The following is a 12,587-nucleotide window of genomic DNA, read 5'->3' as shown; positions in this document are numbered from 1 at the left end:
TCAAACTCCGACCTCAGGTGATCCGCCCAACTCTTAGCACTCCCAAAGTGCTGGGATTACAGATGTGAGCCACAGTGCCTGACCAAATCTGGTTTTTTTTTTTGTTTTTTTTTTTGCATTTTGGCGTTGTTCCCATGTGATACGTTGGTAATCATCTAACATTGAGGGCCATCAGATGTACCTGTCATCTTTAAACTGAATGGGATAAATCATATATAATTTTCAAATAGAATTTTTCCCTATCTATCTCTAATAAAGCTGTGTCTTAATTCAATGAATAAAGAAATGCTCATTTGGAGGCAAATTCTGAGAGAGTGGAGACTAGGTCAGAGAGACATGTATCTCATTTTAAGTTGCTATAAATGTCAATTTGGATGTAAATTCACTGCAGAAATAATCTTTAGCTATGTATATTTTACAATTGTTAGGGAATATAGTCTATAGCATTGTGTACATTTCATTACCTATCATCTTTTAACTTAATAAATTTGTTTCCCAAGTGCCATCCCTTCAAAAATATCTCACATTCTTTGTTACTGTGGATGACTGAGATGGTGTGAATAGTTACTGATTTGTTCCAGTATGTCAACCATTATACAGTACCTTTAACCCAAAGACTGTTAGTTTTTTAAATGAGTTCTGCAAATGGAATATAAAAATTGGTTTTTATGTTTTTATTTTTGAGACAGTGTCTCAGTTGCCCAGGCTGGAGTGCAGTTGTGGAATCTCGGCTCACTGCAACCTCTGCCTCCCGGGTTCCAGCGATTCTGGTGCTTCAGCCTCCCCAGTAGCTGTGATTACAGGCGTGTGGCACCACACCTGGCTAACAGTAGAGACGGGGTTTCACCACATTGGCCAGGCTGGTCTTGAACTCGTGGCCTCAAGTGATCTGCCTGCCTTGGCCTCCCGAAGTGTTGGGATTACAGGCATGAGTCACAATGTCCAGCCCAAAAATTGGTTTATAATAAAGGAAAAGGCAGCACAGTGTTTAACTGCATTAACTTACTGGATAAAAAGAGAAATACAGACTTGTAGGAGAGCTTCTGCGGTTACTGTCGAAGGCGCAGATGCCTGTTGCTTTGGCTTCCATATTAGTATAAAATCACTTGATGTGCTTTGTGCAAAATTTCTATGACCTAGGTCTTACATGGGTGTCACGAAGTGAATGGTTAAGAGCTCTTCATAGAAGGAAGGTGGTTTATATCTGTGTGCCCTGGGTGAGACTGTTTTAGTATGTTTCATAGTAGGGTAACGAATATAAATAGGAAAATAACTTCTAATTTTTGTCATGAAGTATTTTATCAGTTTATTACCATTCTGAGTTTATCTAGTTTTCTCAAGTAATAATACTGTCTGAAGTTTTATTTACTTGGTTTTCTCTTAAGAGAGAAACAGTTAGGCATGCATAGTTAATTCCACACTTTCACTATGGTTGTATGAATGAAAAAAGGCCTTTATCAAAACTATTTAATAGGTTACAGGCACAAATAGTAAGATTAGCTTTTAGTACACATTGAATACTTTATGCTGCTGATACGGAACAATGGACTGTATTACTTGGGATTTTACTGGAAATGAGTATTATGGCCTTGACTTTTTCCCATCTCTATGATAAGATTTTCATCTTCTTTTTTTAACTTCACATTTTTCTCCTGATGTAGCAGCACTTGACATGAGATTTATGAAAAATGTGTGCCTTCAGCATTGTGAAATATTTATTTTACAGAGCCATAAGTGTGATCCTTGGTGACAGGTGGAAGAAAATGAAGAATGAAGAGAGAAGGATGTACACATTAGAAGCAAAGGCTTTGGCTGAAGAACAGAAACGTTTAAATCCTGACTGTTGGAAAAGGAAAAGAACCAATTCAGTATGTTTCAATAAATAGCGTTTTAAAATTATCTTGCCTTATCCCTGTAGGAGTACTGCCACGTTGGAGCAGGTGTTTCAACCTTTAAGAGGTTGTGTTGATGCTATTTCTAGCATTTTTATACTTCAAAACCTAATAATGTTTTTGCATCATATAAACACTGCCTTTCCTCAAGTGTCGTTTACTGTCTTAACATGGCAAGTTGAAATCTCAGGCAAACAAAGAATGTTGTTCTAAACACTGAGTTGCAAAAATAATTTTAGAATGCAGTATTTTGGGTTGGGTTGAAAAATGAGCATGATTAATCCTTTAATATCACAGTAGAAAATTTATCTAATTTTTGTTATGTCTTGGACCAATAAGGATGGAGGTGTTTGAGGGTATGTTAGCTACCCTTCATGGGGACTTCTGCCATTGGCACACAATTTCTAGATTGAAAAAAATTTCAAGCAGAAGAAATAGGCCCAGGAACGGTGGCAAACAAGTCTGTATAATAAGCTATCTTGGATAGACTTATTTCTTATTACTTTTCCATTAGTAAACTAGCATCTTTTAGTTTCAGCATTTTCAGATTAATTGCAAGAAAACTGCATGTGATAGAATGGGGTCAATTTGAAGTATTATCTAAAAATGAAGGGAAGATATCAATAGTTTATATAGTAGGAGGCTAGCCAAAGATGTTTTAAATTCACTCTGTGTACATGTGCCTGTTTCTTAGTAACATGTAGGTCATATCTGTTTAAATGTTTTAAGAGTTACTTTAAAAATAGTGATCAGTAGTCAGATGAGAGGGAAGCTGAACTGAGTTTTGGAAGTTCTTGGTTAATTTAGACTTTCATGTGGTAGGACTTTGCCTGTATCCCTTTTTCTGCTCATCCTAGTCAATGTCTTATCATTGCATATGTTTTCTGGATACTTGAGCCATCAGCTATCAGCCTGCTTTTTTAAATCACCTTTAAGAAAGCAGTATTTTCTAATAGTAAATTTATAAACATCTTATACATTATCTTAGCTTTCACATGTAGGACTACTGTGTATTGATTTGTAAACATTCACTGAGTTTAATTTTATTTCCACAGGGCTCACAGCAACATTAAACCAGGATGCTTACATTCTTAAGTCTATATTTGCATATGCATTGACTCTTGATGGAAAGATGTCAGAAGATCAAGGTCTCACCATTTGTCCAGAATTCGTGTGACCACAAGATACTGATAGCATTGAGTCTAGAAATGATTTAATAATATGAGTGAGGATTTGCTTTCTCCATTAGAGCATTAAGTAAGCTAAAACTATCAACATTGTAAACCAAATTGCCTTATTTTTCTTCCAAATTTCATATATGTCTATCAGGTAATATAGGCTTGAAAATTGATATCCTGTGGTGCTAAAGTACAGTAGAAAGAGAGGAGAAGTGTATACCTGTTTTATTTTAAATTGTACGAAAGGGGAATTTAAAAAAATATGTAACTGCTGTTTATACATTGGCTCCTTACTGCTTATTAATCTGTATTGAACACATGATGGAATGAAGCAGAAGCTGGGAGTCGGCCTTTCCTCAAGTAACCACCACATGGCTCAGCATCTGTGCCAAACGTAGGCTCTCCTAGTCTGGTCCGTGCCAAGAGGCTACCAGAACATGTGGCAGGTGGCTGGGGTTGGTGCCCTAGCCTAAGAGCCACGTGCTGCAGTTACCATGGCATGCTGAGTTGATGCACCAGGTGGCAGCAGCCATCCATTATTTCCAACCCAGACCTAGCCCAGGCCAAGGTAAAGTTAGTTAATAGCATTGGGATATAGTCACTGTAATGGTGCTATTAACAGTCAACACCATTGTATTTTTTAACTTTGTGTTCTATATCTCCTCAGCCATGTATCTTAAATATATTTTGTCATCATAATCTTTATGGTGGGGGCAGACTTTGCACTTATTGCAGTGCAACACTTGCACTTTAATTTTCCTCCAACTGTCTAAAATTAGAGCAAATACATTGGCAATACAGCTGCTTTTGCTCTGAGCTACAATCATGGCTTTTCATGTTACTTACCAAGTGGTGTTTCTGGTTAGGAATCACAGCTGTAAAATTGATTTCAGTTCATTATTACACTTCATGATGTTGCCCCTAAATTTTGCACACTATATTCTTGTATATTATTTCAAATAAATTGAAAAAAAATTGCTTATCTCTGACATCTGCTGATTAATTGGCTGAATTTTATGAGTTCTCAGATTCAGGAGATGGAAAACAAGGCGGGTTTCTAACACTGCTAATTAAGAGTGATGATGGGATTTCAAAAATTAAAACTTAATAGTGGAACAAGAGCAGTCAATCAGAAAATAAGGCCTTAGATTACCTACTATTTCGCTATAGAATAAAAATGTTTACTTTTCACGTGGCATCTTTGTTACAAGGTTAAACAGCCCCAAAGGTCTGCTTTTAATACCATGACAAAGTATAACGAAAGCCTTCCTTTATTTAAAGATCCAGTATGACATTTTAAGGCTGTTTAACCCTGGATCTTAGCTTTGAGATGTGCCAGTGGTTCCTAAACTTTGTTGTCTATTGGCATCACTTTGGGGATTTTTTTTTTTTTGATACTGGTGTTAGGCTCCCACTCACATGTTAATTAATATGGAGTGCAAGTTGAGCATCAGAATTTTTAAAAACTCCCCTGATGATATGAACATGCAGCTAAGTTTGGAAGCCACTGAGCTACGTGCTTATTTAGTGAAGAAGGCAGGGCTGGGGGAAGCAGAGTATATAACTTGATCATATCCTTTTAAAGGAAGTGGGGACTTTGGGTATATGTACGCATAAGAGGACTCAGTTATGGATGGGAAAGAAATTTTAGCCTTGCACAAAAATCTGAAAGCAGAAAACTTTCTGGAAAAATCAGGTCCATGAAATTAAAAGGATGTGATGATGACAATTTTATGCTAAAGTGCTAAAGAGGTAAATAAAGATCAATAGGAAATACAGAACAATCAATTACATTCTTAAAACAATGGACAGTAGCTATCTTTTGGAGTATGTGTTAACTGCCAACTATGAATGGGTTAGCACAAAGTGGAGATGAACAAAGATTTCATACTGTTACTGAAGAGCAGACATAGCTTTTTGAAGCAGCTGAACCATTATGGGATAAACTGGTGCAAATTCTTTGCCTTCTCTACTTCTCACTGATTGAACGTAAGCTTCCAGGGCTCCCCTGAAAACCAAAAGGAAAACAATGTCAAAATATTACATAAATCACAAACAGATTAGGGGATACCAATATATGAAAATTAGAAATAAGCTCATTTCTGGAACTTTTATGCTCATTTTCACAAGCCAAGTGACCAGCAGCCTTCATACGTTTACTGGTTACTGTTAGGTCTAGTCATGTACTCAGAGCCCTCTGGCTGTGTAAGTATGTTTTCATTCCCTTTTCCCTGCTTCCCTACTGAAGACACCTTAAACGGAATGGGCACTTGTGCCTACTCCCAGAGCTCACAAGGGGCATCCTGCACCTCTCAAAGGCAAACTCAGTACAGGGGGATGTGTTCCTTTGGCACACTTGGTAACATCAGTAGGTGCATTATGTTCCTGTTGTTGTACTGAACTATGAACACCCAACAACTAGAATAAGTGCTCTTGGGCTGTAATTACTGGCAAAATATATGATTGGGAAGTAGTTGAATTAAGGGTATGTAGTACCATACCATTATTTATGATTATGATTGTTCTCATGGATTAGGTTGGAGGTTAGCACACTGCCTGCAGGCTGAGTCTAGCCTGATGCTTGTTCATTTATGTATTGGCTGTGGCTGCTTTCATACAATGGCAGAGTTGAACAGTTGAGGCAGAGATCATATGACCTGCAAATTATGAAATGTATCTGGTCCTTCTTTTATAGAAAAAGTATGTTAGTCCCTGAACCAGATCATCTGTTTAAAGTGGAGCTAAAAAGAATGGATATGAGATTGCTAATTTTTAATTAATGGTCTATTTAAATACCAGGTACACAAATTTTTGCCATACTTTTCTTCAAAATTTCAGTAAGACTGGAGCATTTGTAAAAAGATGTAAGTTAATACCATTACTCAGCTCACACAATAGGCACTTAATTTTTAAGTGGTTTTCTTTTTGCTGTCAATTGGGTTTGTTGAAGGTTTTTCATTGAATTGTGGGAAATACACTTACCCAGAGTCTGGCTATCACTGATCAGTTTGTAATGCCCTTCCATCCCATCAACCACTGTTACACGTAATAGGATTTCACATCTCTTAAGTTCCAGCCCTGACCTTCCCCTCCTGATCTCTGCTTCTTCCTGTCCTCTGGACAGTTTTATCTGACTTGCTTCCAGGTAGCCCTCAAACTTACTTGTCAAAAACTTGGGGCAGCGTTCTACCCGCCTTCCCTTATGTCAACAAAGGGCACCATCTTAAGGTCTCTCTTTTCCCCTCCTACATCTAAGCGTTTACCAAATCCTATTAATTTACTACACACATTTCCACATCCAGTCCCTCCTCTTCCCTTTGCTTCAGTTTGAACCCTTGTTATCTTGTGCCCTAAGGATTGCTGTAGCCTCTCAGGTAGTGATCATCCTGGTGCTGTTTCTCCCCTGTTATGGTCTTCCATATTACAGCAAGAGAGCTCTCCCTGAAGTATCAAGCACTTGCCATGCCCTATTCTTTATAGGAAATATGGAAAGGTCTGACGTGTATCAACATCCTTGACTATGCAGGATCCAGCATTTTGGAATCCCCGAAGGCTGGCTCCATGCTCTGGTCGGTGCCCAGATGTGACCTAACTAGCTTCATCATCAAGCTGCTTCCAGCCCCTTCTGTGCTACTTCTGGGTTTTAGATAACTTGATGTGGCCAAAAACACCTTCAAATCATTAGTTTCCATTTTTGTGTTACCAAGTAATATGCAAAGCATATTCGCCTCATTTGTATAGTGCAACATCACTGCCCACCTAGGGAAAGACCAAGGCTGTTTGTTCATGTGTTACTATGAAATAAAGGTGTCTCTGCCTAACAAAGTATGGGGTGGCAAAGGGCCTGTTTATCTTTGGCCATACTGAATGTTTCAGTTAAGGAGCCACATTCTCTTAGCCCTTTGCACATTATCTTCCTTATCCTTAGAATACCCTTCCTTGCTTTCTTTCCTAAACAGCTCTTTATATTCTAGGACTCAGCTTCAAATGCTCCCTTTCAAGAAATGCCTTTCTTAACTCCAGGCAGCAGGAAAGAATGGAAACCACCTTGGAGTCACACAAGTTTGTGGAACGATCTAACTTGTTTATCAACAGCCTTGACTTAGCAGGATCCAGCATTTTGGAATCCCTGAAGGCTGACTCATGCTCTGGTCAGGGCAGGAGTACTTTAAATCAGGTATGTGGAGGGATGGGCAAGCCCTTATCGAAAAAGCGTAGCTGTTTAAGATGTAATTTAATACCATTACTCAGCTCACATACTCAGTTTCAATCCCAGCTAACGCATCACTCTTAATTGGCATGCAAGGTGGGATTTAGTGCTCTTAGAGAACAATGTTTTGTGAGATGCCTTAGTTCAAGTCAGAGCTGACCCTTAATGGAGACACTTGGCTATGAAAAAAACTTGCTTCTTTTAGTAATATGCTTCTAGTTGGTGTGCCATCCTGGGAAACTGTCTCCACTCCCCAAATGTAGTCCAAGATTTCATATAATTCATATACAGTAGAGAAATCCCCAAGGGCTCATCTGTCTTTAAGACAGTGAGGTGTATGTATCGGTGTCTAAGAAGTGTTTAAATTGACAGGAACTATAATCATTTCATAGTGAATGGATTAGAGGTATTTGATGGACAAAAATCAACTTAGTTTCGTTGTCATTTAAAGACAAGACATCACGTAAGTTACACAATATGTAGAAGAAAGATCAGAAATGGGTTTGGTTAGATTTCTGAGTAGTCATCAAAAACATCATCGGAAGTATGGGGAAAAAAAGATTAAGCTGCCCTCCTACATGAAATCAGAGCAAGATTTTCGACTACTTATTAAATTACTTTATTTGCTTAAGCAAAACATTAGCTTTCTTGGAAGTCGGGCCAAGCATTATGTAAGTCTTAACTCTGGTTTGAAACCAAAAGAAGTTGATTATTTTGTTTATCCTTATTGGGAAAAAAACAAAACATGATTAGTAGAGGAATGGTCTGTGGTAACTTGGCAACACTGCTCAAGGTGACTAAAACTAGCCAAGTGGAGGTTTTCATAGAAAACAGCACTGATTTTTGTTAAGTACTGAAATGCAAAAATGATAAAGATACACTACATGCCTCAATAAGCAGTTAACCCCAGGCTTTTCCCTGGTTCCATCCTCCCTCTTGGTCCTATCTCAGGCACTCTGTTCCCAGCACTGATAGGTAGCTAGTGACAAAGGGGTACCAGGAGGAGAAACATTACCCTCCATCAGTGGAGATCTGGGAGTTCTGCAGAAATACAGAGGGGCCGAGGGAATGGCTTCCAGCTTGTGGGCCCTGGACTATGGCGAAAGGGGAAGGGATCCATGGCACCAAACATTCTCTGATAATGTAGCTAAAAGCTCCACTAGGCTAATAAGGTTTGTGAACATTTTTGACATCATTAAAGTGTACACCTACTCAAAGAGGACCATAAGAACGGATGCTGCTCCACAGCAAATAGCCAGAGTAAATGGATTTGAGGCCAATTCCACTGCTGTTACAGAGCTTGAGAAATCTTTGCATTAGAAACTCTATTGAATACACATTCAACACTTACAGACCCACAGGCATGAGCCAGGCCGCTGCCTCTGCATCCAAGGGGGCACACGTGTCTGGAGCACCTGCCTGATAGGGTTGAGTACATACAACTGCCCTCACTTACACTACTTGGCCCCATGAGTAAGTCATTACTCTGATTTTCAAATGAACTTGACTAGTATTCATTTCAAGCTTCAGAAAGCATCTGGTGTTAGAAGAAAAAAGGCAGGCAGGAGAGTTGACTATTTGCCATTCAGCAGCAGTAGTTACACTATCCTCAACTTGCCCTATGTTATGACAACCTAACATATTATGCTGGGAGGAACAGCATAAGTATACAACAAGGTTTGCCCCAGAAGCTAAAACAAATTTACTGACATTTAAAGAGCAATACTCACCCTCAGTTTGTCTACAGGGGAAAGAAGTTCATCCAGTGATGCTTCAGTATGTAGGAACAAAACTGCTTTGCAATAATACATAAGAAAGAACATTCTCTAGGACAAAGGCCCCTCCTTGCCAAAGCCTGCGATGCAGCAGGAGTACGGTATTTTTTTTAATCCTTGAAGAAGAACTCAATTTTTTGCTAAGGGCATGAAGGTTCTGAAATCAGCCATGTGTGGAGGGATGGGTATGCCTTTTTTAAAAAGCATGACAGTATTTCTGAGCATGATTTTCAGTTGCTAAATATAGGCTTAGCAACAGCACTGCTGATGAAGTCACTCAGGAGACATTTTTAAAGAGAAGCAAAAGAAAACAGATTTGTGATGTACCCACAGCAGGACAACTGTTTTGGATGAACTCATTCCAACTTGTTAAGACCACAAAAATGACCAACTTGTTAAGATGACAAAATGAACCCTGTTCAATTAACTGAATCCTCTTTTTATATTACCAAGTGTGTTGCAGCTGAGTGAATCTTTGGGACTCAGGAAAAATAATCCACACAGACATTGCAAATCCCTGAGTTAGCCCCAGGCCCAAATTCCTCACCCAAATCCAAAGCCTTGCCAGAGGGCAGATTTTACCAGGAACATTCACAGGGCTGGCAACCTCTCCCATTTCTATGTCAGATGCTTACAGCTGAGTAACAGATAAGCAAGGAAAAGGAGCACAGTCCGAGCTAATGTTTATCCACACATAGGCCCAGAGGGCCAATGGCTTATGTAGGATCTGGGCACCAAGCTTGAGGGCTCAGGGTCACTTCTGAAAACAAAGCTGACAAGCTGGTATTTCCTGCTGACCTCTCAAAGCTTCCTCAGCAGTCTTTCATCTGCAATGGAATATGACCCACTATGGCAGGGGTACATGCCCTTGGCTACACCCTGGACCTTCTTGGGGAGCTATACACAAATCCTGATTCCAGGCCTACCCCAGAGATTCTGAGGTAGGCAAGGGTGAGAGGCTTGGGCAGTAGGAATGTTCCAAGCTGTATAAATGATTCTGTTAACACACATGGTTTAGAACCACCTCATCATGTCAGCGCCACTCTAGCTTTAGAAAACTCATCACCTGGTACTGAGGCAACAAAGGATCACTGGGTGCAGTGGGCCCAGACCAACAGAATTGGGATCCCCTGGGAGAGTTGAGAATGACTTCAAGAGCTATTTTAGAGAGGCACAATGGAGTGGTTTTGAGGAATAAGGTTAACAGAGGAGTTGAATGACGATATAAAGGTTTTCTAGCTTGGCTAGGTAGGTGACTTTGACCTCCCAACCAAGACAGGGATAAAAGAATGAGAAGGTTTAATAGAAAAGATTATTTTGACCATTTTGGGGTTGGGATTTCTGTGGGTGGTGACATAAGATAGCAAGTTTACTGGGCCAAGACCCCATGCAATAGGCAGTCACAGACCTGGGGGCTCTTCAGTATACAAGGGGCACTAAAGGCACAGGTCTGGACAAGCCCACCTGGGGATCAAGGCAGAGGCAGGATGAGAAGAACAAAATATGGGAAATGATAGCATTTAAGGAATGGCTAGAAGAAAAAAATTCAGCAAATGAAATAGAAAAAAAAAAAACAGATGTTAGAACCGAAAGATGGCTGTGGTGTAACGCTAGCTCTGAGAGGACAGGGCCACACCTCAGCTTACTGTGTATCCTCAGTTCCTGGCCCAGGGCCTACCATGCCAATCAAATGTGGGCTTAGCATCAGTAAAAATGTGCTGAGTCCCAGTTTGAGTTTAAAGAAGGAAATGGCGGCCAAGTCTAGCTAAAGCTACAGAGTGGTAAAAACGGGAATGTTTGGTGGCTGGAAGGTCTCCGGTGTTGGTAAGAGCAATTACAGGGAAGAGTGTTGCTTAACAAGTCATATATGACAGTTAAAGCACCGCACCCAGGGCATGGTTGGGGTACATGGGGGCATGTGCAAGTGTGTGCGCAGGCACATGCGTATGTATGTAAATGCATTCATGGGGCACTACTGGAGGTCCATGGCATCCAAGTGGCTGCTGGGTTGTTCTCGTTTCCTAAGAACTGTTTTGCACTTGAGTATTTTTAAAATTCACTCACATCTGTGTTCCACCAATTCAGTAACTGCAGCATATGAAAAAAGTAAAAGATGCGGAACTAGGGCAAGACTTTTCAAGCAGATGATGACTTTCAAAGGTAGAAATGCAGGGTCCTTAGGGGTGCATGGGACACAGGATTGCACATCTGGGATATGAAGGTTTGGAAGTGAAAGAAAGCGAAAGATGTTGTGTTCCAACTGCTGGCTGTTCATCACCTGTGCCTGGGCAGTGAGGTGGCCTGCCACCAGAAGGTGCAGTCACATGTCCATGCCCCCAGGCACTGCTTCATCCTCTCCTGCATCCCCACCCTCCCTGGGCTTTCAACCCAGATGGGTACCTCTGGAGCATCTGGCTTTACCTGATGAGGAGGAGCCTGTCCTTTTCAGATGGGTGGTCATCTAGCCACTGAGAGAAGCGTGCGTGGGACCACTCTGCCCTCTGCAGGGTTGAAACACAATTAGAGAAGAGAAAAGTGCATAAGCATTCTTCAGTAAATGGCAGCAAGTTCTGGTACAAAAAGCACTCTCAAGGATTCCCAAGGTGAAACTGCCCAACACCTGCCTGAGGGAAGTGGGAAGGGGGCACAGGCCTCGGTGTACCTTCCTGACTACAAGGAGCCTTCTAGATTTGCCAGGTGATGGTGGGTCAGTAAAAAAAAAAAAAAAAAAAAAAAAATGGGGCTACCATCAAAAATTCTTTATGAACATAATTTACTTGTATCATTATTAAAGGCAAATTCTGGATGCATCAGGTAATTTTTTGCACTGCTGAGAAAGAAGACACTGGGCAGTGGGACTTTTTCTTTTCTAATATCTATTCACTGTCAAAGATAGACATCAACGACTAAACAAAGCAGCGGAGGGCCAGGAACCATTCAGTGAGTGGGGGCTCCGGATTCACAAAGGTAATGGGAAGAGTCACAAAACAGATCTGGTTTGACTTTACTTATTACCTGGAAAGGAGATTTCAGCTCAGCAGGTGCTCTCGTGAACAAAAACTGAATAATGATGCTGAACGGAATCACATCCCCCAGTGCAGGACTATTGGCTACATGTTCACTTGTTTGGAAGAGGAGAGGTCTAGACGAAAAGACAGAAGTTATTTCATACTGTTCAATGCTGAAAGAGGTGATTTGGTGGGACAATCATTATTCTTGTAGAATAGCATTCTTCCTAGACTGGCTAGTGAAGGAGCCCTCCACTGCTTAACCACCCTATTCAGCCTTGAGATGCACACATGCCTCCGGCCCCACACGCCCACATGCTCACAGGCTGATCTAATGATCTACCCTTCAGCTCCCATTCAACCCCCAGTTCACTAGTCTACAAGTCTGACATCCAGGGGGCTCAGCAAAAGTTCATCTAATTACTAAGCTAAAAGCAAATAAAGAACAAAAGTAAAGCCTTCAACTAGTTGTTACTAACAGATTCTTACCTTGATCAATCCTTTTAGCTTTCATTTAAAATAGA

At 40.5% G+C, this 12,587-nt stretch overlaps 2 protein-coding genes across 8 annotated transcripts in view; one reads left to right on the top strand and one right to left on the bottom strand.

The window, feature by feature from the left end:
* Nucleotides 1-4,054, top strand: part of HBP1 (HMG-box transcription factor 1) — a 44,989-nt gene extending 40,935 nt beyond the window's left edge. For 2 of the 4 annotated variants that reach the window (XM_032275702.1, XM_032275703.1), the window contains exons 10-11: nucleotides 1,727-1,868; nucleotides 2,948-4,054. In XM_032275702.1, the coding sequence (XP_032131593.1) occupies nucleotides 1,727-1,868; nucleotides 2,948-2,965 (160 nt within the window). In that variant the 3' untranslated portion in view covers nucleotides 2,966-4,054. The remainder of the gene's footprint in view (nucleotides 1-1,726; nucleotides 1,869-2,947) is intronic. The other 2 variants (XM_032275705.1, XM_032275704.1) reach the window with 1 other exon arrangement.
* COG5 (component of oligomeric golgi complex 5) overlaps nucleotides 857-12,587 on the bottom strand; it is a 367,675-nt gene continuing 355,944 nt past the window's right edge. For 2 of the 4 annotated variants that reach the window (XM_032275697.1, XM_032275700.1), the window contains 3 exons: nucleotides 12,071-12,197; nucleotides 11,477-11,556; nucleotides 4,230-5,078 (listed from right to left, as the gene is read on the bottom strand). In XM_032275697.1, coding sequence (XP_032131588.1) covers nucleotides 4,964-5,078; nucleotides 11,477-11,556; nucleotides 12,071-12,197 — 322 coding nt within the window. In that variant the 3' untranslated portion in view covers nucleotides 4,230-4,963. Of the gene's footprint in view, nucleotides 960-4,229; nucleotides 5,079-11,476; nucleotides 11,557-12,070; nucleotides 12,198-12,587 lie in introns of those variants that run through there. The other 2 variants (XM_032275699.1, XM_032275701.1) reach the window with 2 other exon arrangements.

Source organism: Sapajus apella, unplaced genomic scaffold (assembly GCF_009761245.1).
Source record: "Sapajus apella isolate SASKATOON/1434 unplaced genomic scaffold, GSC_monkey_1.0 scaffold7, whole genome shotgun sequence".
Lineage (NCBI taxonomy): Eukaryota > Metazoa > Chordata > Mammalia > Primates > Cebidae > Sapajus > Sapajus apella.
Note: the sequence above shows the minus strand (reverse complement) of the source record. Positions and strands in the feature narration are given on the sequence as shown.